General features: G+C 40.9%; 1 protein-coding gene across 3 annotated transcripts in view; it reads right to left on the bottom strand.

The window, feature by feature from the left end:
* DNM2 (dynamin 2) overlaps window positions 1-25669 on the bottom strand; it is a 176333-nt gene that overhangs the window by 59960 nt on the left and 90704 nt on the right. For all 3 annotated transcript variants that reach the window (XM_077470271.1, XM_077470273.1, XM_077470272.1), the window contains exons 6-12: window positions 23926-24086; window positions 21763-21905; window positions 21001-21136; window positions 15806-15873; window positions 12645-12783; window positions 2379-2465; window positions 784-854 (exon numbers count right to left, since the gene is read on the bottom strand). In XM_077470271.1, coding sequence (XP_077326397.1) covers window positions 784-854; window positions 2379-2465; window positions 12645-12783; window positions 15806-15873; window positions 21001-21136; window positions 21763-21905; window positions 23926-24086 — 805 coding nt within the window. The remainder of the gene's footprint in view (window positions 1-783; window positions 855-2378; window positions 2466-12644; window positions 12784-15805; window positions 15874-21000; window positions 21137-21762; window positions 21906-23925; window positions 24087-25669) is intronic.

The raw sequence follows: 25669 nt of genomic DNA, 5'->3' as shown, positions 1-25669 counted from the left end.
AACATACTTTCTATGGTTAGCGTTGAACTTTCCCTTGCCATGTTCAGAGCTTGTCGTTGCATTCTTGATCTCAGATTCACTTTGAGAATACTACCCACATGAACCTTATGCATACACTTAAGTCTAGTACACATGGGCCAATACGTTACGCGGCATCAGCCAGTTCAATAAAAACCGTCCGACACTTGGCCTGAGTGTATGGCAGCTGGTCTGACAGAAGCCGGCTGTTTGGCATGCTGGAAAGCCAGCAGCTGACCGGCTACTGATCAGTGCTCAACCAATGGCAGTGACTGGAGTGTTAAGGTGGGGGGTGGGGGGATGGACGTGCCTTTTTTTTTTAGAACCCAATAGCACAGCAGGTCTTTTTTGTTCAACCTGCCGAGTTGGGGGGAAAAAAAAAAAAAAAAACAAACACACACACAGTGGTGTGTAGTAGGCTTTAAATTTTAATAGGGTTCTATAGCCAAACGTGAGAAGTGAACACAAAGTGACCAGGACAGTTTCAAAATAGCCCCAAGCACAAAGCCCTCGTGTGAACAACCCCAATTCACTACAATGCAGCCGCTCATCGTTTGAAAGGATTGCAAAAACCACATCCTTTGACATAATTGACAATTAAGGCTACACCATGAATTATATTAAACAAGTATCCTCAGCAAAGAAGAAAACAGTTATGATGCAGAAAAAAATAATAATAAGTCATGTTTCGTGCAGTCACCGTATTGCTGGATGAGGGCTATAATCTTGGAAAGACAGGACAGGCGACCAGGTAGTGAGACTTACTTAGCAAATCCAATGAAATCCTCGTGATTGGTGTTGATGTACGATAGTTCAATGTCTATTAGTAGCAGTATCTGTGGACAGTAAAAAAACAGATGTGAAAAACAAGGATCCATTGCGCAGGTAGTTACAACACAAATGCTGTCCAGATCAGTGGTCACTACTCAGGTCACATGGCCTCAAGTATTTAGTGTAAGGACAGGTAAGGTAACAAGTATCCTGTAGTGACAGAGGTTGGTGGGAGGAACCACTGTGTTGCAGGGGACCAGCACACAGTGGAAGAGGAATCTGGAATCTAAAAAACAGACTCCACTTCAATACAGAGGCCATTGAGCAGCACAGGCAGCAGGAGAGGCAAGTGTTCAGAGTAAACAAGGAATACAAAATCTCCTGCACTTAAAAGTGGGCACAAAGTGGTGGTAGCCTATAGTCTCATCCTGGCTTGCATGGATAGGCCTCGCTGCCCTCATAGGACTGGGGGGAGTCCAAAGTCACTCAAACCACAAAACGCAACAAAAAGGGCACACAGGCCTAGTGCATTGTCCTCAAGAGACTTTTTTTTATATATAAATTAAAGTAAATTCACTCACAAATGGACAAATGCCACAGCTTTTCATATAAAACAGCTTCAGAACCACAATACAATGCATTTCATAACAGATGAAAATCAAGCAGGCTGATGCATTTTGAGGACTTGTCACTTCCACAAAGTCAGATTGGCTCAGAGGAAGAGGCAAGTCCTCGAAATGCATTAGAACGCTGAATTTCAATCCGTTACGAGATACGATGTATGGTGGATCTGAGACAGTTTTATATGAAAAGCTGTGACTTGTCAATTTACCTTTTATTTTAAATTAAAGGCTATTGTTGAGGATAACGCATTAGGCCTGCACGCCCACTGTTGTGTTTTGTGACTTGAGATAAGTGTTTACCCTCTTCTTCATATTTTGGGGCAAACTCATTTTTAAGGATCAACTGCAGTCAGGAAAAAAAAAAAAAAAACCCCACACTAGCAAGTTACATGCTGATAGTAGGAGAGAGCAGAGAAGCTCATCTCAACTCACACTGCTTTATTTTATAATCATACAGTCACATTCTAGGACAGGGCTAAGGCCTGTAATTGGTGCTGTACCACAGCAGGAAAAAAAAAAAGAAAAGTGTCTCCTGATCTACCAAATAGGCCGATGTGGTACAGCATTGCATGACCGGGCAATTGTCAGTTAAAGTGGCACAGTGCCAAATTGCAAAAGGGGCTCCCGTCAGGAAGGGGGGGGGAATCTTCTGGGGCTGAAGTGTTTAAACAATTTCTATAATTCATTCAGCGACTGATTCGTTCCCTGGATATGGTGTTCAAGTGAATGCTCCTAGGACCTAACAAAGCTTACCAAGGAATGCACTGGGCACTAAATGCAACTTAGAAGCTGCAAGTCACACCAGCGACGCATTCCAAATCTCTGCAGTCCCCAGCTGGCTATGCCGCCTTGGAACCCTGTGTCCTGCAGTTGTAGTGACATGCAATCCTGAGCAGTCCCGGCGCTAAACACCGATTACGTATACTAGCTTTATTTAATACTGGCCTTTCTGCCATTATATCTTACTTGATCTTTTGTCTTCCCCTCTCTCTCTCGGACGTACGTGGTAACAATCCTTTCGCTCTCTTCTCGTAGTCTTGGGTAAGGAGCCAGCTATAAAAAACATGAACACAGTCTAATTTACAATGCCGATTGCATGTTTTGAAACATTTCCACATCCAAAATCCTCTTGAAGTTTCAGCATGCATGAATCAGGCAATGAAAAGTTGGTATTATGAGTAAACCAGGCATAGAAACAATTGACAGACACACAGCTTAAAATGAACCTGTGCCAGACCTGGACAATTTAAAGTTCTCCTTTAAAATAAATAAATGCACATTTTCTTTGCAGGTAAAAATAAAATGCACTTGGTTTTTTTTTTTTTAGGAGCTTGCTGATGCCATGCAGGACTCCTGCAGACAGCATAAGCTCATACGGACAGGCAGTTTTACACTGACAGGAAGAATCAATGAACTACCAAAAAGTGTTCACCAGCGCCGTCATGGTTCATTGAGAACTACAAACCGACAGCCGCAAAGGCGGGGGCTGGTACATTTGTAACTTGTTACACCCTGAATATGGAGGTAACATGTTACAAAAGGTGATTTAATCCTTCTAAACTTAGCATCTGTTTATCATAAAAAAAATAAAAAATTATAATATATATATATATATATATATATATATATATATATATATAGCAGAATTAACTTTCACTTACATGTCATGGCTATAAGTAGCTAAAGTTAAGTGCAGCATTGGCTTTTCTGCCAAGAGTTGGGTATGGCCCAACGGCCTCCAACTGTAACCAATAGACAGAATCAGGAGGCTCAAGGAGGCGGGGCCGAGCTTGACAAAGACAGATGCCTATACATACAGATTGCTCTGACATGAGAGGTTTAAAGTGATTGTAAAGTCTCTTGTTAAAAATAAAACATGTTCTACCTACCTGAACTCTGCAGCGGCTTTGCACAGGGCAGCCTGGACCCACCTCTTAGGTTCCTCTTCGCCTCTCCTGGCCCCTCCCTCCTGATGAGTGCCCCCACAGCAAAGCAGCTTGCTATGGGGCACCTGAGTTGAGCTGCAGCTCTGTGCATCTAGTCAGACACAGAGCTGCGGCCCCCTTTCTCTCCTCATTGGCTGGCTTTGACAGCAGCGGGAACCAATGGCACCACCCTCCTGTCTCAGCCAATGGGGGGGGGGGGTGTGTCTTGGGCAGCCAAGACGAGCCTACATCACCGGATAGAGGGGGCTCAGGTAAGTATTAGAGGGGCTGCTGCACACAGAAGGCTTTTCATCTTAATGCATAGAATGCATGATGATGAAAAACCTTCTGCCTTTACACTCACTTTGAGGAAAGCTTTCCATCAAAAAATCTGCTTGAACCATCCAGGTGTGCGACAGGTGTATTTTAAAAGGACAACACCATGTCTGCTAAAGTGGTCTTTTAAAATGTTCTCCCCCAACCCCAGAGTGGCAGACACCAAAACACTTACCTTCAGCCCTGCTCCGGAGATCTTGAATGAGCAGCCCTGCCTGACACTGCACATCCTTGGAAGAAGGAAAAAGTCCTGGTCATGTGTAGCTGCTTGGCCTATTCATTGTTATGGTTGGGTCTGTGCACCTCTTAAGACCAAGCAATAGGAATGAATGTAGCGAGCAGCATATATGTCTAGTAGAAGCTGGCCATACGCTGATCAAAATCTGTCCGGTTCAGCACAGACCAGCCGAGTGCGTGCGTGGCCAACCTGGTTTAAGAGCAATCATTTGATCGATTTCTGTCAAAGGGAAATGCTGGAAAACTGGTCTATTAGCAGCTGCAGACCACTGTATTCTGATAGCTAAGGCTCCCCACTATAAGAATACAATGTCCCGGCTACCTAGTTTGCGTGGCTACAGAAATCTGCTAAAAAAAAAAAAAAAATATCTTTGATTGCTTATATTTATTGGATAAGAGCAGCATTCACTTGCACGTGGACATGAGTATACACCTTATATATTTTTTTGGGTGTTGCACATGAATTACCAAATTTTTTAGTTGATGAATTAGGCCTTTTTTATAGGATTTGAATAATGTTTTTTTAAAAACACACTAATTGTATTATAATGCTTTATGCATATTAACTATGGTCTTTTCTATCATGTTGTATTAATTTAGTGCCACCAATTGAAGTATACTATGACTGCGATGCCAAGTTCACCTTTTTTTTTTCCAAATTACAGCCCCACCATGTACAGACTTTAGATCATAACACTGGAAGAAGTTGACCAGCTTAGAGTAGATGATGCAGGGTGTGTGCTAATGAGATCAGCTGGTCAACTCCTTCCTGTGTCATGACCTAAAGACTGTCCAGGAAGTAAGGCAGAAGTAATCAAGCAGTGTTTTTAAACAGCTATTATGAGAGTTAAGTGTGTGTAGAATAAGTGGAAAGTTTTTATTTTTACAAAAGTAGTACATTAACGCTGTATTGGTGGGTATAATAATATAGTTACTGCGGTGTCCTGTAATTAAAATATCACATACACAAAATAATAAAACATGAACAGCTGAGACTTTGCCGCTAGATACATGCATACACAGAGCTGGCTGGCTTTACTTTCATTTTTTGTTCGTCTTGTAACATGTATTTTGCGCATGATTCTTTTACACAAATGGATATTATCTGCTATCCATCCCCTGATTGAGTCATCAACCCCTGAAAAAGGTGCTGGGAATCTTATCGAGAGTAACCAAAGGCCCAGGTGGGTATCAAGTCATAGGTGCTTATGATCTCCTGTAATTAAGAGATCCATACGAGCTGGTAAGTGGCAGTCTGTGTAAAGGTGGAAGACCGACCCTTTTCTATATCACTACTCGGGTGTTGTGTGAGATATCGCACCAAGGATATCGAGTGATAATTTGAATCGACTCTTAACCCTTCATTACTTTATTTAATTAAAGATAAAGATGTGGTTAGACTTAATCCTCTTATCTTGGTTAATCACATATCTATGCATCAGTTTGCACAGTCACATATGTATCGATTGATAATTTTTGCATGGACTTTGAATCCTTCATTTTGATCAATCATATTTTATGAATTAGTTTGCACTAAGTCACTTTAATATATGTATCACCAATTTAGTATTCAGCGCGACTTATTATTGGTAAACACTGTATTGGTACATAGGGGGACTGGAATTTAGAGGAACAAAAAAAAAAAAAAAGGAAGTAGTGAGAACAAAGGTGAACTTAGTCTTTATTTTTTATGCACCATGAATGTCAATTTTCTGACACCTTCATTCACAAAAACGCTACTGTGTCCATTGCTGCACAATTCTACATCTGTGTACCAGCAGTTAACTTCCAGCCAAGCCACCTCCTCCAAAATAAAAATCTGAAACTAAGCCAGTCAGCAGTGAAATACAGGTGCCGTCACCTACAAAAGTCCATCTGCAATGCAAATGGTCTTGCTGTTATGCCGACCGAGCAGATCCAATGCTGATCCAGAACAGTTATGTATACCAGTAAAGTCTGAGAATTCCATTGAAATAAAGTTTCCAGCAGTTTAGGCCAGATTTTTTTTTAAAGGATCATTTTCCAGGCTGTACTACCCACTTGAGAATCCTACCGCTGAACCACCAATGCTCCACTAGGCTGTACTACCCAATTGTTACCCACAGGTGGCAATGAAGGATCATCAAAAAACAAAAAAGATTGAGTAATCAACTGTAGCCTGTAAGGAACCGTCAGCTTAATAGCCTATTCAATAATACATATTTTCTGGCTAGACATAAAATAAAAATTCATTAAAACATGCATGCACAACATTGCACAAAAAAATAAAAATAAAGTAAAGGAGACAAGAGATGCAACAGATGCTAGAACAGATGCAACAGATGCTAGATACATGTATCAAGACAAGTCCTTCAATGTGCTAGTATAGCGCATATTAATATTGCCAACCCTGATTTAGCAAGGCGTTTTGACAGGAACCAAAAAGATTCAGATTTCAAGGCCCAGTGTGTAATTTTACATAAAGGCTTCATTCTCATGGGTGGCTATAGGACAATATAGAAATAGAGCGCTCCTACTGGAGATAATTGAGAAATAAAGACATCATACAAGTAAATACTAAGTAATGAAAGGTGGTAATGGCAGGTAATATGGAAAATTATACCACCAACACCTCTCCATCTAAAAGGCAGTGCCTTAACATTACTCTTCAGTCTCCTTCATCCACTCTCAGTTCCCTATACTCTGTACTAGAAAGGTTCCACTGACGTCAATGGCTTCAGATTCCAACAAGGGAAAGCAAAGGGAGCAAAAAGACGGAAGTTAAGGCACCTGATCTTTATATGTGCTACAAACCTGTGGCCTCTTCATACATGATGAATCGGTCCTTGCATTGTATACTCGACAACTTGGTGTGCTTCTAGAAATGGTCAATTTACTAAAATGTCAACAAGAGAACCCTAAAATTCAAAGCTCACTATTAAATACCAACCAAAGCTTGCATGGTTACACTTTGGCCCTTCTCTTCCAGTGTCCGATTTGCTCTCAGACTTTTACAATTAGTGGCCAACAAAAAAAGTTCCGGGGACACTACAGCATTTCAGGACTACTTGCTGAGTACTGAACATCTTACATTTTTTTTTTATTTAAACCAAGTTATTTTCAGGACAAGTTTATTGCCGAGTATTAGTACGAGTTTTAGATATAGTAATTTTTAGCAGGGGCTCCCTGAGACTGGAACGTTATTTCAAGGGTTCCCATGTGTTGAAAAGGCTGAGAAAGGCTGCTCTAGATATTGCTATATTTAGTAGTTGAAAAAGAAGGGCAGCACTTGTAATTCTAGAAGAGCCTTTATCAACCTCGTCAGACTGTGGCCAGTGGGAGTAAACCATGCCCCATCGTTGGTAGTAGGTGCAATGCTCCACCGTTGCTGACAGTTTGGGGGGGGGGGGGGGGTGGGTTGGATGGATGCCTCAGGTGCTGGATAAAAGCATGCAAAGGGCTGGATCTGGCACCCAGGCCACAATTTGCAGACCACTGTCCTAGAGGATCTTTTTTAGGTCTCAGGGAACCCCTGTTAAACCCAATTTGTTGGGGTTCACTGGGCAAAATGACCCTTAACATTGGAAGTCAGTGGAAAGCATATCACTCTTAGAGGTGACCAGTGCGCCAACTTTACAAAACAAAGATCATTGGTGTCTTGCAGTTGGATCTGCCAAGTGGCGTTGGTCCCATTACTATACAGACACCATCAAATGGGAGGTCAATCATCCACAGCTCAAATGCTTGAACTGTTCTAGAACTTAAGATAGGCATCCCTTGGAGTACAAGATGTGTTCACTGGAGATCTCATATGTATAGCCTCAAGGGGATGGGGTAATGTCAATAGTTTCATGGGATATCCAACAACCTTAAATGAATGTGATTGCCAAATGTCCACAAGCTTTTGACCATATAGTGTCTTTTTACTTTGCCTCAACCATCCACAGTCCACACCTAGTCGTTATTTTTCCCCAACAATCTTAGAACAGAATACAAAGTTATTTAATTTTTTTCGCAGTTCAACCACAGAATGGTTATTCAAGGATAGACCATAACACAAGGATGTCTTGATACATATATCTGGATTTACTATATAGAACACATTCCCACAGGAAGACAAATTGTTAGACCTTCACCCTTTTGTCTGAAGCAGAGCCCTCTGACCAAGCAAAATCAGAAGGACGGAGTTAAGCAGAAGGAAGAAAAAAAAAAAAAAAAACAAACCAGTGACAGACAGTAAGTTGAGAGAGGAAACAGTATGCGACAGAGAAAGATGTGGGGAAAACAAATCATGTATACAGCCTATTGCACATAGATAGAGAGGTCCCCCAAAATGTCTCTTGCTGATAAGGATCATCATTTGCAGAATACTTCTTACTCAAAATCTCAAGAATTCATAGAACAATGTTCCTGTGCAATTTGATATTTTATTGAAAAGTCTTTAAAAAGGGGAGCTATAATTTTTTTGTCAATTACATTTAAACTAGTCTTCCACTTTTCTAAAGTGAATTTAGCTGGATTTTTCCATTTGTATAAATTCATTTTTCAAGTAATCATTTATTACAGATTGCTTTCAAGATACTCAATTTGCAGACCATGCTGGATTTTCTAACAAGAAAGCTAAACGCCATCTGCAAACTTGCCAACTACTTCCACAGGATAAATTCTTAAAGTGCCATCCCTGCTTGGGGAAACAAAGCCCATTCAACAAAGCTGCATTCATTCTGATGTAGGTGCGTTTAATTTGATTGCCTGCTATTCAGATTTGATTGCTTCTGAGATCATTCTGAATTTCCTTCAGGTGTAGTTGTCCTGCTTTAGCGGAGTTTGCATTCTGACTGACTTCTATGTTGGGCGAAGCAGTTCTAAAAACAAAGAAAAGCCCATCAACAGAGGCTCATGCACTGCTCCAATGCACAGTGGAAGTTTTATCTTCGTACACAGGTGGAACGTTGCGTTACGTAGGAACTGTTGCCAGTAGCAGCGATTTTGAAAACGTAATGCTGGCTTTGGGAAGAGTTGGACAGAAAAAAAAAAAAAGGTATTCGCTGTTTTGCAGAGGATGAAACATAGCGCAAGAGCTTTTATTGTATGAATGTTAAGTTACACTAACTGTTGTAGAGAAAAGGCAGCTTGCTGACCTGGCTATGCTGTCTACCAGGGCTGGCTAAATATAAGCAGCACAGGTTTGTACATTGCATAAGAATAAGGGGCCCAAATGTTTCACCTTGCTACGCAGGATTATAAAACTAAAGAGCATCATGGCAGGTTAGTAAACCCTTTAACATCTCTGAAGCCCAGGTAAGAACAACAGTTCTCAGTTATAAAAAAGCATTTTCGGTCCAGTCATGTAGCCAAGAAATTATTCAAGCTATTACTGTATTAAGTTGGATACATAAATAGCCCATGATGTCATAAAAAGCTCCTGCTCCCAATTAGCTGTTTGCTAATAGAATCAGGAGACAAAAGTCTCGTCTGTAACCTATGTCACATAATTCCTTTAACTGTAACTCATAAAAGTCTAGGGCCAACTGGTATCTTAATGATGGGCTGACTCAGAGGGCTTTAATTTAATAACGAACGATGAGCTGGGGCTTGAGATGATTGAAAATTCAGCTCACTGGAGTCAGGCTAAAGGAAATGGTTCTAGGGTCAGATGCTCATCGCAGTTCTCTGTATGTCCTCAAATGAAGCCCAAACAGGCTTACCTATAAGGGTAGAACTAAGGGAGCTTCCATTTAACTACCTGGTGAGTCAACAGGGTTGATTTACTAATGGAGCATATGTTCACTTTGCAAAATTAATTGCTTGGTTTAGTGCACGAGATAAAGCCAAGTGAAAATCCAGTTGGCAAAAAAAAAAAAAAAAAACCCCACCCAATTGTGTAAGGAAATGAAAAACAGATTTTTGCTTGCACTTGATTGGTTCATTGAAGTCAGCATAGCTTACCTCCTCATTCACCAAGCTATGTGAAATTTTCCAAAGTGTTCAAATTCAACTGCTTAAGGTAAATCTACTTCAGTGCCTTGGGATAAGCAAATGCATATTAAGAATTAGTACACATGATATACATGACCTTGATCTGAGCCCATGACGTGGCCGAGATAAGGATAAGCATTAGAGATATAGTACATGATAGCAATGGCTTCTCGCATACTCCTGATTGAAGGAAAAGTAAAACCAATCCAGCAGGAATATTTCACTGAACTTGTTCTTTGCACCAAGCGAAGCATGGTGCAAGGGTGTGGTGGTAAACCTTATGGAAGGAAGGTTTTCTGACCTTCAGCAAGGTATGAATAACCAAGCCTGAAAGACCCCTGTCCCTTAGGACTTTGGTTTCTGGCAAGAGGTCAAAGCCAGCTATCGTGAAGCAGTAAGAACATAGGACCTTGTGAATGGGAGTCCAGAGGATCCAGCAAGGTCACAGAGAGCAAGTTAACAGCTGGACTATCATGTCCTCCTGGACCTCTTGAACGTGCAAAAACTTGTTCAATTTGGCTTTGTAGTAACCTCAAAACGTTTCTGGTTCTTGAACAGAGGCAATAAGTCTCTGTGCATGCAACAGGTCCAGCATAGCAAACACCGCTACTTTTTTGTCAGGTACAATAGACACATTTGACGGCATTAGGAATGGAGGAGGCAAGATACAAATCTCCGGCACACTACGTTTTGAACCCAGACATGCCAGGTGCTCTTTTCACCTTTGATTTCCTGGATAGGCAGTGACAAAAAGGCATTCACCCTTGAAAGTCACGTGTTCCAGCCGTTTCTTGTAGGGGAGCTATGCTGACCAGCATTTTGGCGACAGCACTCACCTCATGGGGACAGACATAAGACCCAGGCGAGAGGTGCCATAGAGAATCCCCCAACCCATCTACACAGAGTGCACTCCTCAGGAAAGACCTCCAAGTGCTGCCTAGCACAGAAACCTGACTTGGGAGATACAGGTTATTTTAGCCATACTCTGACAAATCTCCATAGATGAAATGGCAGGCTGCGTGGGCGTAATTGCCAAGGAAAAGGATTGCCTTAAAAATGTTCTTTGAAATCAGACACAGCAAGGACCACTGAATCTGTCCTCCATCCGGTATTGTTGCAGAAGCTGCTTCAGGTACATAAATATTGGGTCTGGATGAACCCAATCCTTGCATAGATCCTTTTCACTATGAAGAAGCAATGCAAAGGACTTGGCTGGTTTGGGTGCTTTTGAAGACCTGCAACCCTGTCACCTTAAGCCCCAGGAGTCCAGAAGCGACAGCCACAAATTCCTATTGACCACCTCTGTGGGGAAACTCAACATGGTCCATTGAGACTGGAAGATACTTGATCGGACCCTCACTCTCAAAGGGTTCATCTGCCTCAAAAGGTGTCGACTTTTGTATCTCCTTTAAGGAAGCACCAACCAACCTAGACAATGCAGTTCCTCTGTAGCTCGCAGGGAAAAAAGGGAATCAAACAAGTCCCACACACAGCCAAAAACATGGAGACAGCAGTAGGTTCTCCCCAGAGGAAAATTATGTGGTCAGAAGCAGAGTCGACAAACCCTGGACCTAAAGTAACCTGCTAGCCTAGCTGGCAAGGTGAGCACCACACATGGAATCCAGTGCCAAATGCAGTTTACAGGCGCTTCTTTGCTCTTTTCACAGCAGTTTAAGTACAGTCCCTTTGAAAAAAGTAATCCATAGGGATCAATCTGAGTAACTGCTGCTGCTGGAGAAACTGGAGGAGTTCAGCTATGAGAAAAGATTAGAGGAACTGAATTTTCTCTTGAGCAGTGGAGATTAGGGGTGGATAGAATCAACATGTATAAATACAGAAGTGGTCCATATAGTGAACTTGGTGTTGAGTTATTCACTTTAATGTCATCACAGACAACAAGGGGGCACTCTTTACGTCTGGAGGAAGAGAGCTTTAATCTCTAAATCAGGAAAAGCTTTTTCAAGGTAAGGGCTGTGAAAATGTGGCATAAACTCCCTCAAGAGCTGGTTCTGGTCAGCTTAGTAGTTATTTTTTGTTTTTTAAAACACAACATATGGATTCTTTCCTAAATGTACAGAATATAACTGGATACTAATATTCCCTGGATCAACTTGACCTATAAATATCTGATCAGGAAGCATTGTGTTTACTTTCCTTTTTCCCCCTTCCCTCTTAGAGATGTTCATACTTTGACATTATAATGTACTGTATTTTCTTTTTTGGCTATTGTATTGATGTCTATGTATAGCATGTAAAATGTACAGTTTTCAATATTTATCAGCTGACAACGTGAATATCAAGTGGATCCTGTAGAAGCCCGATGTGGGTGAAACTAGTTGATATGACTAACAATTTGTACTCGGTTGTAGAACAAATTTGGCATTTCAAAAAAAATTCTATGTTTTTAGCTTGTATTTTCTGATTTTAAAAATATTCTGGATTTTAATATCTATGGAAATTTTTCATGTATACTACTTGCCTCAGGCACATACAAATTCCCTATAAACCAGAGTCACCCCATAGTAGGAGACTTTGCTATTCTCAAAGTTTGAGTATGTTCGTGTCATCCCTGGTATCAGTTAAAGTCCATTCTCCCCAACCTGTTTTTTTTAAGTTGTATATTTAAATGTGGTACATTTGGCAGCATTAACCTTACAAGAATCTAATCCTGCATGGTTTCCTTCTTTAGAAGGTTTGATGAATAAGACCAAATATTACATGGTGCTTAAATAGAACGGTAACAATGTCATTAGGCGCTTCTCCAAAGAGTACCTACCTTTGTTGTACACTGTCGCACAGTATTTATCAGTTCCTGGATGACAAGGTCCACACATTTCAGACATGGTTCCTTCAGCTTCACTACCTGCTTCTTCACTATGGCTTCAAAGGCCATATCTGGTGTAAACAGACCCGTCCTGCATGAAAAGAAACAAAGTACAATGTAAAGTTTTACTTATGTAAGCAGAATTAGGAGTAAAAGGCCCCATTGGGTGTCTGTACACACCTTTCTGAGTTCCTCTGTTGCTAGAGATCCCTGAAATTGTTGTAAGTTTAGACTATGAAAGCCAAAACGTGCACAGGGCTATGCACACTCTGCCCTCATGAGACAGCGTTTAGGCCTGCCATTAACAAAACATGCAATCCTTACTTAGCAGTGGTGGCAGGATCAGGTCAGTAAAGACAATCTAAATGGGGCAGCCTCATGAAGCCCTCCTAATCCTGTCTATAGCTTTCCACAAGTCCCCATTATCAGCCCATTTAAAATTACACTTGCTTCACCATGAAAAAAAAAAACTCCAACCACACCTGGTGTGTGCCATTGGAGGTGTGGTTGGAGAAGTATTGTTTTTAATTTGAAGCCAGTATAGTTTTAGGAGAACTGATGCCAGTGGAGGAGGCATTCGTTTAGAAGAGATAAACCCAGCGGCAAGTAGCATGTCTGACTCCTTTCTAATTAGACTGGTTTTATACAGTGGGTATAGAAAAGAATCAACCCCTTTAAAATCACATTTTGTTGCTATGCAGCCTGAAATAAAGACCAACACCATTTTTGTTTTATCCAGCTGTATTTAGTAGTGCAACTTACAACATCTAAGTAAAAGATATAACCCCAACATTTCAGAAAGTTGGGGTTAGAAAGGATCACAACCGTCCTCTTGTGTCAGTATTATGTTGGACCACATTTTTCTTTAATTATAGTCTTTAGTCTGTTGGGATAGGTCTTTGCCAAGTTTGCACATCTAGACTTTGCAATATTTGCCTACTCTTCTTTGCAGAACTGCTCAAGTTCAGTTACATTTGATAGTGACCATTTGTGGACTGCAGTTTTCAAGTCATTCCACGGATTTTCAGTGGGGTTTAAGTCGTTGCCGTGACTAGGCCATGCAAGGACATTTACCTTTTTCTTCAACCACTGTGTGGTCATTGTTGCTATGTGCTTTGGGTCATGTCATGTTGGAAGGTAGACCCTCTTCCCATTGACAACTTCCTGGCAGAAGGCAGTAGATTTTCTTCAAGAATTTAATGGTATTTTGCCCAATCCATTTTTCCTTCTATCCCGACAAGAGAAACACCCCCATAACAGGATATTACCACCTCCATACTTTACGAATGGTGCTACTTGGAAGGAGAGCTGTATTGGGTTTCCAACAACATATTGTTTGGTGTTGAGGCCAATAAAATTTTAGTCTCATCTGACCATAACACTTTTTCATGTGGCCTCAGAATCTTAAAGATTCATTTAACCCCTTAACGCAAAAACAACGTACCCATATGTCAGTACTTCGATGCTAAATAAACGGGGGTATGGCAGTAGCCAGCTGCCATAACTCTGATATTTTCAGGAACACTGTGCGTTTCTCTTTAGGATAAAAATTGTCTCCACTGTGGATTCGCCACAAGATCACTTAAATCTGCCATGGGAGAGGTGCCCATCCCCATCCATCTCCGTCGCTTACCGGACCCGCCAGTGGCAGAGACTATCGCATCCTTTCCTATGGATGCCTGGCTGCTGACTGAGGGGAAGATGACCCTGGCTCAGCTCCATAGCATGGGAGGGCAGAAGCAATGTCAAACGTTACTTATGCCCATAGCTCTTAAAAAAGGAGAAATTTTTCACAAGTGACTTTTTATTGCATTTTAGTGTAAATATGAGATCTCATGCTTTTTTTCTATTACAAGGGATTTTTACATTCATTGTAATAGGAATAAAAAAAAAAAAAAAAGTGACCCAAAATTAAAAAAGTAAAATTAAGTTGTTTTTTTTTTTATAAAAACGCCCTGTCCCGACGAGCTCACGCACACGTGAGTAGCGCCTGCATATGAAAACCGTTTTCAAACTACACATGTGAGGTATCTCCGTGATCGTTGGAGCGAGAGAAACAATTCTAGCACTAGACCTCCTCAAAACTGGTAACCTGTAGAATTTTTTAAACATTGCCTATAGAGATTAAGGGAAAAAGCTTGTCGCCATTCCACGAACGGGCACAATTTTGAGGCGTGACATATTAGGCATCAAATACGGTGTGATAAAGTATTGCAACAATTGCCTTTTTATTCTCTAGGGTGTTAGAAAAAATAAAAACTAAAAATAATAATATATATCACATTTGCGGGTTCTTTTTCCAGCTCAGTGATTGTTTGAATTTTTTTTTCTCTCCGACATGTTGGTGTTAGATCTTAGTTAGTACAGCGGCAAAAACAAAAAACAACAAAAAAAAAGGTCTTCATTTCAGGCTGTAAAGCAACAAAATGTGATTATAAAGGGGGGTTTTCTTTTCTATACCCACTGTCAAGCTTTTATTTAACTCCCAACTGGCTGTACCCAGTATATCTTTATTATACAACATTTTTGATTGTACAGTTTATACAAGTTAAAAAAAAATAAAAATAAAAAAAAAAGTGCCGTCTCTACGGAACCCTTATAAAAAGGTTAATCAACAAAAGAGTGGGGGTAAAGCTGCTACCCAGGGCTGGTGTTAAGCCACCAGAGAGTATCCATTCACAAAAAAACAAAAAAAAAAAACCCCACACATTTGACAGCACTTCTAAACCTACAGTCTATTGAAAAGAAAAGAAAAAAAAAAAAAACAACAGTGGTGCAGGACTTTAATAAGGTAGCCTATAGATGATTCAATTTTATTCCCATCACAGGTTTCCTTTCACTTCCTGGCTGGCAGAACACAGATTAATGCTAGCATTTAATACCACCGGCAGTTATCACATTACAAAAACCCGACAGGCTGGTTGAACCCAAGTTGATGGATGGATTGATTGAGGTACAAATCAGCCTGCCCATACATGGATCGAAAATCTGCCGAACCCTGCTGAATCGTCCAAACGTCGATCCATGTATGGCCAACTTTATTAATCAAGAAACCATGGGCTAATAAAACAAAGTGCATTTGATACAACCATCTGTGTAATGGCTGTACTAACCTAACACCATGAATATTCTTAATGGCATAGCTGATTTCTCGTCGTAGATCCTTCTCATCAAATTCCATCTAAACCATCGGGGGAAAAAATAAAATAAAATAGATTAGTTCTGGTAAAACAATTAGATGAGCCATTTTTTTTTTTTTTTTTAAAGAGGTACATTATTACTACTCATTATTCTGACAGGTTCATTCAGGGTACATCTGTTTAATTTCCCTAAAAGCCTTTGCAACAAAGAAATGGTCAATAAAACCACGACAAAAAGCTCTGTTCTACCCCCAAGCTACAAAAAAAAAAAAAAAAAAATATACATACATACACACACATTATATATATATATATATATATATATATATATATATATATATATATATATATATATATATATATATATATATATATATATATATATATATATATATATATATATATATATATATATATATTATAAAAATTGCCCAGCATTCACTGTTAATTTATATCCCATGCAGTCACACGGGACTCCATCCACATCATTCATTTCCAGTTTCCAGTGAATGAATAGACTGCAAGTACGGCTTGTAGCTCTCAATGGTGAGCGCTCTGGTATTTCATTGATCTTCTCGCTCTCGAAGGTACAAGCAGATCGCTATCCTGAGTCTGCAGGACCCTGCCATTGGACCCTCAATATACGGATCACGAGTGCAATCCTCTGCAGGCCTCTTAGAAAAAAAAAAAAAAATGTGCATTTATTTTTCTAAAAGGTCAGCCTTTAAAGACGAAGTAAAGGCAGTTGAAAAAATAAAATAAAAAAGGAACCTGCAAGGTAAAGGCATAATGAGCTAGTATGCATAGCATACTAGTGCATTATGAATAACTTACCTGAGAACGAAGCCCCCGAAGCGGTCCTCAGCCTTCATGTCTGCCGCTGCCATGGATCCCGGAGTAACTTCCGGGTCTCGCTGCTCCAGCGCTGTGATTTGCTGGAGCAGCGATGAAGTCACTGCCGCGCATTCGCACGGGAGTCGACACTCAGTGTGCGGCGGTGGCTGTCTTTTTGTAAATATCTCCTAAACCGTATAGGTTTAGGAGATATTTCTTGGACCTACAGGTAAGCCTTAATCTAGGCTTACCTGTAGCTCAAAGTGGTTTGTAAGGGTTTATAACCACTTTAAAGGCTTTGAAAGGTCCAGTTATAGGGAAGCCCAGCAAAGAACTAAGTAAGGTATTCATCTCAAGCTAGTAGGAGAAGATACAGGGGCACAGAACATAAAGAAGAGAGATAGCCGACATGGGATTTGCATCACCAGGACAGAATGTTCAAATACAGATATATGTAATGCAGGAATTCAAAGAGTGGCTTTACAGTTAACTTTTGTGGTCTGTGTCCCCGTTGGCAGTAAATCCCCCTCACTCACTTTCCTTTTTCTCTTACAAAAACACACTTATATCAATGGGAAATTACTTATAACAAAATCATACACAAGTCAAGAGATACCTTTGAAGTTTAGGCCTCATGCACACAAGCTTAGCAGCTCCTGTGTGCTGTGGTGTAAAATCCCCCATGCTTCTTGGTGCCCAGGGAGGTGCATGTGCCACATATATCCCCAATACAAGGGAAGCCAATCAACACACAGGAGCTGCTAAGCATACGTGTGCATGAGAACAAAATAGGAGGGGAAAATGAATAAATGTGATAAATACCGTTACTTTGAGAATCAGTTCCAGAACACCAATGCGTTCTGGAACTGCAGAAGGGAAGTGGAAGGGTTGCACCTGCCCTTTTCGAATCACAACACTACAGCATGTTATGCATCAGAGGCTAGTTAAAAATCATAATTTTACAGATACCTCATAATTTTATGTATTTATTGTATTTTTTTTTTTAGGATATCAATGACAAAAAAGTGACAAACATTTTACAAGACCTTGAAAAGAATGCAAGTAAGGTTTGAAGCCTCTTGCAATTTTACATTTTTAAGTAGCCGAAAGCCACAAAGGAGAACAAGGGCAGCGCATATCCCAAAAAACATCAGTTCAACATGCTTGTTCTACAAAATAATGAGTGTGTATCAAATATTAATGGGAAGTGGATGAGAGGGTAAAAGGAGCTATATACGCAGAAATTCTGAAACTGTAAAATGAATGTGTTACAAGTAATAGGAGAGCAGATTTAGCTACACATGCACAGACGTGCCATGGCTGCCAAAACATCTTGCCCTTAAAAACGGAGTGTCACCCCAAAAAAGGAACTACCGCTTTTCGGAATCCTCTATAATCCAGGTATCTGCTACCACTTCCGGGCATAGATAGCTGCAGTATCCGCAGTGATCTACGCCATGTCCGGTCTTCTGGGAGAACATACAGGTCCCAGAAGACAGCCGGGACCAGCGAGATGGTGCAGAGCGACTCCCGCATGTGCAGTAGGGAACAAGGCTGTGAAGCCACAAGGCTTCACTTCCCGATTCCCTTACCGAAGAAGGTGGCGCCCCCACCCGGAAGCCCAGGGACAGGTTGGCTTCAGGTGAGGACATCGCAGGCGCTCTGGACAGGTAAGTGTCCATATTTGCAAAGTCAGCAGCTGCAGTATTTGTAGCCGTTGACTTAATAAAAAAATGGCAACACTCCACTTTAAAGTGAACCTAAAGTGGACAAATGTTCAACTTTAAAGCATTTGCAAACCCTCACATACACCCAGTGAAGTGACTGGCCTCAAGTGATACACATAGATGAAACAAATCCTCAATTGCACTCATTTATCTACAGATGTCTTTCCCTACATCCATTAAAAGTGCAGAATGTACACAGGATCTCTCATCTCTGAAAAGCCAGGGCAGAGAGCTGAAGTTAGGAGAGCTCTGAGAGCTGATTAATGGGAAGGAACACACAGGGCTGGTGCAAGGATTTTTTTTTATTTTTTTACACCCTAGGCGAAACCTTTGACACCCCTATGCCAAGCCCTTGTATACCCTACCTTTTTAATGAAGCCCCATCAAATGCAGCCTCACCAGTGCCCAAACATTTGCTTGCTTCAAATAATTCGGAACCCAGACAGACCTCCACTGCCGTTGCACCTCTGACACTATGTGCAAACTGAGCGATGGCTGCTGCTGAGACTTAGTTGCTTGCTGCAGAGAAGAGAATATGAACACCAGTGGCCGGGCGACCCCCCAGGCAGCAGTGCGCCTTAGGCGGCTGCCTAGTTTGCCTAGTGGTACATGCAACACTGTAACCATATGACATTTTTATAATTTTGAGACAGATTTCTTTTGGTGGCATTTAATCACCACTGAGGTTTTAATTTTTTGCTAAACAAAAGCTGTCCAGGCCTGCTAAAGGATGAAAACAGGTAGCCAAAAAAAGAAATACCGTAAGCTCATGGAAAGAGCACAAGTCACGTTCAAGGTATTGAATTGCATCAAACACCTGCATATCTTCCAGCACCGTTCTGCCTGGTTTTCAGGCACTCTGCCATCTGCCCTACAGCATCTGACCTGGGTCAAAAACTGCAGGGAGCATCTGAGTAGTACAGTTCAGTAAAAAATGACAAATCCTTCATTAACCCTTCCAATCCTTCCTACAGTACACCTGTCTGCCCAGAATAGAAGGGGAACTTTCAGCAGGAGTAAGCCTGTATATTCCCCTTCATCACCAGAAGGTTTTTCACTGCAGCAATAGTTTGACTGAAATTCCTCGCAGATGGAACACTGACAAAATGGAGCTTTTCCTTGGTGGCATCAACAGCCACTTTGGTTTTTCTTATAAAAATTTAAAAAAAATAAAAATAAAAAAATTGGGCTTGCTTACATTTTCTTTACCTCTAACTTATGTATACGGCGGCAAGGTGGCTCTGCTGCACTGGATCACGAACTCAATACATGGTCTGACACTTTCAGGTAGGGGGCATACATATGCGCCCCCAGCAGCCCACACAGCGAGAGCTGATCCGCGGGTCTGCCTAAGTAAACAAAGCAGATCACCGGTCTGACAGGAAGGAAAGCTTGGATTTCTGTGTCTGCAAAGCAGGGACTAGGATCCATGTCTTCCCCATAGTTTGGAGCCGCTATAACGTTTGCACAAAAAAATAAAAATAAAATCAATATGCACTTACTGGGATTTTTAACCAAAAATATGTAGTAGAATACATATTGGCCTAAATAAAGAAATTTTTTATTTTTTTTTAATTGGATACACTTTTACCAAAAATATCGGGACGCCTGCCATATCCCTTATTTTGGAGACACTTGCGCAAACCAATAAGCGTATTGCGATTTTTTTTTTACCAAAAATATGTAGAATAAATATTGGCCTAAACTGAGGAAAAAAATAGTAATGTTTTGTTTGGGTGCCACGACGACCGCGCAGTTAAAGTGACGCAGTGCTGAATCGCAAAAAGTGCTCTGGTCAAGAAGTGAGTAAAACCTTCCTGGGGCCGAAGCGGTTAAGGTTAAACCTATTTTCTTCCAAGAGAATGGCCAGGTGTTTTATTAAACTCCCTTCCGTGGAAGTTTTATCCCTATTGTGGGGTCACCAGTATGGTATTTGTATATTGAAATCATATAGCCTCTCAAGCGTCTCTTCTCCAGAGAGAATAAGTTCAGTGCTCAGTCTTTCCTCATAACAAATAACCTCCAGCCCCTTTATTAGCTTAGCTGCCCTTTGTACTCGCCCCATTTCATTCGTGTATACTGCCAGTGGTTCCTCAGTGTTTTTATTTTACTTACCACATTTTTCAGTATTATTCATACATGATTTTATTTTTCAATTGCATTTATATTTGGTTATTGGCTTATTAAATTTCTTCTTTGTTTCCATTTTTTTATTATATTTTATGCAAGGTCTTTTATTCCAATATCAGGATGTCCATCTATATTTGCATCAGATGTTCTCTCAGCACAGGTGATTTTGGGGTTGGTTACACCCAGCTATTTACTACAAGTAGCTTGTGCAGAGAACACATCCATGTTGTGAACAAGCACAATATACCAGTGTGAAACGTGTCAACTAGGATTCCTGTACCTGTGTCTGGCATCAGACATTACAGATTTACAATCAAGCATTCGTTTAGCTCCAGTGTGTGACTATTTTGTTTTATGCTTCATATCTGCTGTGGACGGTGGTGAGCCGGGGGCTGCACAAAGGGCTTGGAAAAAAATAAAAATAAAATAAAACACAAATATATGTCACCACATTTTAAAAGGATATTAAAATTATACCTTGACCAGCTCAAATGGAAATCGCTCATGGAAAATTCGGTTTATCCTGGCACCTCCAGAGAGCTCTAGGGTGTCTACCTGATCTCCAGAACCCTCGATTCTCTTCTCAAAATCCACCCCCAGCTGCTGGACCATCCTACAAGGAGGAGATTAAAGTGTTTTTTAATATATATAGTAGCTTACCAGTCTTTAGATATAGTTGTTGCATGGTTTCTTTTTTCCAGGCTTTCCTTTATTTCTCCTGGGGATTCCGTTATAGTATATCCCTATTGTACTAATAGGGTGACAATGCTCATTCACTGTACTGGATCTATGGAGGAGCAGCATTACCATCTTAGAACCAGACTACACAAAATCTCAGTCTATCTATATAACCTGGAGGGAGGTGTTCCTTAGATCACAGAACAGGGAACAAAGTAAGAGTGCAGTTATCAGAACTCACAAGATTTGTCAGGATCAACAAATTTTTTCACTTATTAAAACATATGCACTTTAAAATTATATATTTAACTAGTGATGCAAAAATTATAAGAAGAGCAACAATTCACAAACAAATCAGAACTTGCTTTGGGTAATAAGCAACCGTGGCTGCCCCTTTTTAAATATATTGTACATATTGAAATATGGGACGTCTAATCATGAGATACTAGATTGCATTCAAATCTCCCTCCACCTCATCTCATAGCACTGCCACGGTGACAGGCAAAGGGCGCATGCACATAAATGAAGCGCCACCTAGATGCTGGACACTTTGCCACTTACTGGAGAAGAGCTTTTGTTTTTCTTGTGGGGTCATCCGGTCGGAAATTCTTGAACTCTTCAACCTCTTTCTCCAAAGAAAGCATCTGACTCTGAAGCTTACTCCGCAATGCAGGAAGTGTTTCCCGAATGTGATTGGTAAGTTGCTGTAAGGGGAGTTTGAGCGTCAGCAATTTAGAAAATTATAGAGCAGGTAAATCGGCATTATATGTAAAAGAAAGACAAATCAGCGCAATAATCAAACCCCTATTATGATAAAAGCAGCTGAACACCAAGGGTCAATATTCAAATCCCTGATAAAATGTAAACAGCAGTGCAGCACTAATGAAATATAAAATAAAAACAGAATTGTAAAATGTCCATATAACACATAAGAACAATCCGTGAAACCTTCAGTGGTGAACTGATATCATGCAAGTGACTTTGTGGGAAAAAAACCTCCACTAATCATAAAAGTGGCTGCTCACCTCACGGCGTGGACCCTTTAATTATAGAGAGGGTTAAACACACTTTCCCAAATGGGGTATATATCAGGTAGCAGATCCAAGATGATCCTTTCGTATGGTCGGTTATTGTCATCGGCCATCACAGCTCCCATACCATAGGAGTCATGCAAATAAAAGGCAATACATAGTGCTCTCTGTAGAAAATGGCATTTAATATTAAAATAAGACAATTAAAAACTTACAAAAATAGCACTTGAACCAAATGCCTGGTGTATGCAGCGCATGTAACAAATGCTGGTATCTGCTGACGAAGTCCCGCCCATAGGGATGTAACGCGTACGAACGGAAGTCACCTGACCTCACTCACGGCCATTGATACTTATGTTGCACACGCTGAATACACCAGGCACTTGGTTCAAGTGTCATCTTTGTAAGTTTTTAATATTAAATGTCATTTTCTACAGAGAGCACTATGTATTGCCTTTTATTTGCATGACTCATGGTATGGGAGCTGTGATGGCCGATAGCAATAACTGACCATAAGAAGGGATTATCTTGGATCTGCTACCCGATATATACCCAGTTTGGGAAAGTGCGTTTGACCCGCTATAATTAAAAGGGTCGACGTTGTGAGGTGACCAGCCACTTATCATTGGAGGTTTTTTCCTCCAAGTCACTTGCATGATTTATCAGTTCCCCACTGAAGATCTCACAGATTGTTCACGTGTGTTATATGGACATTTTCCAATTTTGATTTTATTTTTTATTTCATTAGCGATTCAGCATGATACAAGGGAGACAGAAGAAAAGATGAGACAGAAGAAACCGATACACAGAAGTCAATGCTTTCATTTCTGCTCATTTACTGAACAAAAAGCACATACACAGTTAGAAATGTGTTAGTGAACATTTTTCCCATCCTGCTCTTTTGAATGTTCTTGAAAACTAAATTCAAAATATGACACCACTAATGGATTAGAACAAACTTAGAACATTTTCCCAAGAATTTTCATTTGAAATTCAACCCATCTGTGAGAGTTGCCCCTCTCTCACAGATAACAAACGCAGCCAACACAAAAATCACATTAAAGTCCACTAACACCACACACTGCACCAGAAGAAACGAACCAGCAGGATCGAGAAAGTGAGTGAAATGTAGCAACTTCATTAATCTATTATTGATGTGACTTTGTGGGTTCTTGTGCAGTCAGCATCGATGATCTTTGCTCTGAAATGGTGGATTGACAGAAATCTGTCAAGGAGCAATAGGGACAAGAGGCTGTCTTGAAGGTAGACAATCCTGGCTTCACTACCCAAGAATGGGAATCAGGAACAGCGCCTTTCATTGGAGCCCATTTACACAGGCGTTAATGACAGGTCCCCCTTCATGCAACATTGGTCAGGAGACCAGAATCAGATGTACACACAACTCCAATATGGACTGGACTGACACTTTCAAAACTGTGGTGACCGGGGTCTACCCCACATATTTCACTAAACTTTTAGCAAGACCACCACTAACCCCTGCTGCTGCCCACCACCCTTCAGGAGAAGGGGGGGGGGGGGGGGGGGACCACACACACACACACAAAGAAAAAAGCCCTCTATCATTGTGCAGCATCAATTACAAATACATAAGGTTTAATATGTACATCTCCTTGGTGACTATTAGTAAGAACATATCACATTGTCAGATCTGCATATCAAAGCAGCCCGATACCTGGTTCAGTGTTTTCTGTAGATGTGGTGTTCCCATTCTGTCCGCTACGTGTCGGTATGCAGGATGAGAGAGGAAGAACTTTCTTTCAGCAGCAAGAGCCGCTCGGATATCCTTTTTACCATCAATGTCCTTCTGGCTTCTGTTGACCACTCCAATGTAACCTATGAGAGAAGGATGTCTGTCATTCACAGCAGCTTATGACAGCAATGCAGAGAAACCTTCCAGAAACCCCTAGGAAAAGCCATGTTATTAAGACCCCTTTTACACTGGGGCCTTAGTTAAGCACTGTTAGTTTTAGCTGCACTTTATAGCCACTAGCAGCGCACTATTAACCCCAAAGAAGGGGGTTAAAAACCCTGTGTTGCTTAGCTTCCGAAGTTTTTTTTCCCAGGCGTTTTGGAAGCGCTGCCCATTTCATAGCAATAGGCGAGGCAGTTTTTGGAGCGGTGTATACACTGCTCCCAAACTGCCCCAAAGATGCTGCTTGCAGGACTTTGTCCAAAGTCTCACAAGCGCACCGCCCGAGTGGGAAGCACTCAAGCTTTCACACTCGGGCGGCATGGGAGGCAGTTTACAGGCACTATTTCTAGCGCTAAAAAGCCTTAAAACTGACTCAGTGTGAAAGGGGTCTTAGGCAGAACTCCATTCTATGATTAAAGTGAGGGCATGACCGCTGAGTCTAGAGCTCAGATAGTTGCAGGGGTATGGGTCTTTAAACAGTGCTGTCACTTGCCTATATTGTGATATAACTAGCTGCTCATAAGGCTAAGCCAATAAAATTAAATGGACTTACCATAAAATCGTGGCGCACATTATGGAACACAGGATGGAGTATTCATGTACATTGGGTTATGAAAGCTGTGAGGATAGTCCAGTATAAATCCTCTTACTCCCAGCATGCTTCAGTTTTGTTAGCAAGCAATAGTAGAAAAAGAAGTTACACCAAGTCAAAAATCCTATTTTCTTAATTGTACATTGCGGGACACAGAAGGAGTATATTCTGGTACAGAAACATCCAAAAGCAGTCCAACTGAGGGGTGGGCCACAGAGCAAATGAAGGCCAACAGGCCCTCAAAAGCCAACTGGGTAACACAGATGGCCCAACAGAGCCTATAGAGCAATTTGAGGTATTTATTGACTGGAGTTAACCTACATCAGCTGAGGCCTAAAATATACAGTGCCTTGCAAAAGTATTCAGCCCCCTTGAAATTTTCAACCTTTTGCCACATTTCAGGCTTCAAACAAAGATATAAAAAGTAAAAAATGTTGTGAATCACCAACAAGTGGGACACAATTGTGAAGTGGAACGAAATCTATTGGACAATTTAAACTTTTTTAGCAAATAAAAAAAACTGAAAAGTTCTGCGTGCAAAATTATTCGGCCCCTTTACTTTCAGTGCAGCAAACTCACTCCAGAAGTTCAGCGAGGATCTCTGAATGATCCAATGTTGTCCTAAATGACTGATGGTGATAAATAGAATCCACCTGTGTGTAATCAAGTCTCTGTATAAATGCACCTGCTCTGTGATAGTCTCAGGGTTCTGTTGAAAGCGCAGAGAGCATCATGAAGACCAAGAAACACACCAGGCAGGTCCGTAATACAGTTGTGCAGAAGTTTAAAGCCGGATTTGGATACAAAAAGATTTCCCAAGCTTTAAACATCCCAAGGAGCACTGTGCAAGCGATCATTTTGAAATGGGAGTATCAGACCACTGCAAATCTACCAAGACCTGGCCGTCCCTCT

The sequence above is a fragment of the Lithobates pipiens genome, unplaced genomic scaffold, assembly GCF_037356315.1.
Source record: "Lithobates pipiens isolate NorthernLeopardFrog02 unplaced genomic scaffold, aLitPip1_a1.2 Scaffold_8, whole genome shotgun sequence".
Lineage (NCBI taxonomy): Eukaryota > Metazoa > Chordata > Amphibia > Anura > Ranidae > Lithobates > Lithobates pipiens.
Note: the sequence above shows the minus strand (reverse complement) of the source record. Positions and strands in the feature narration are given on the sequence as shown.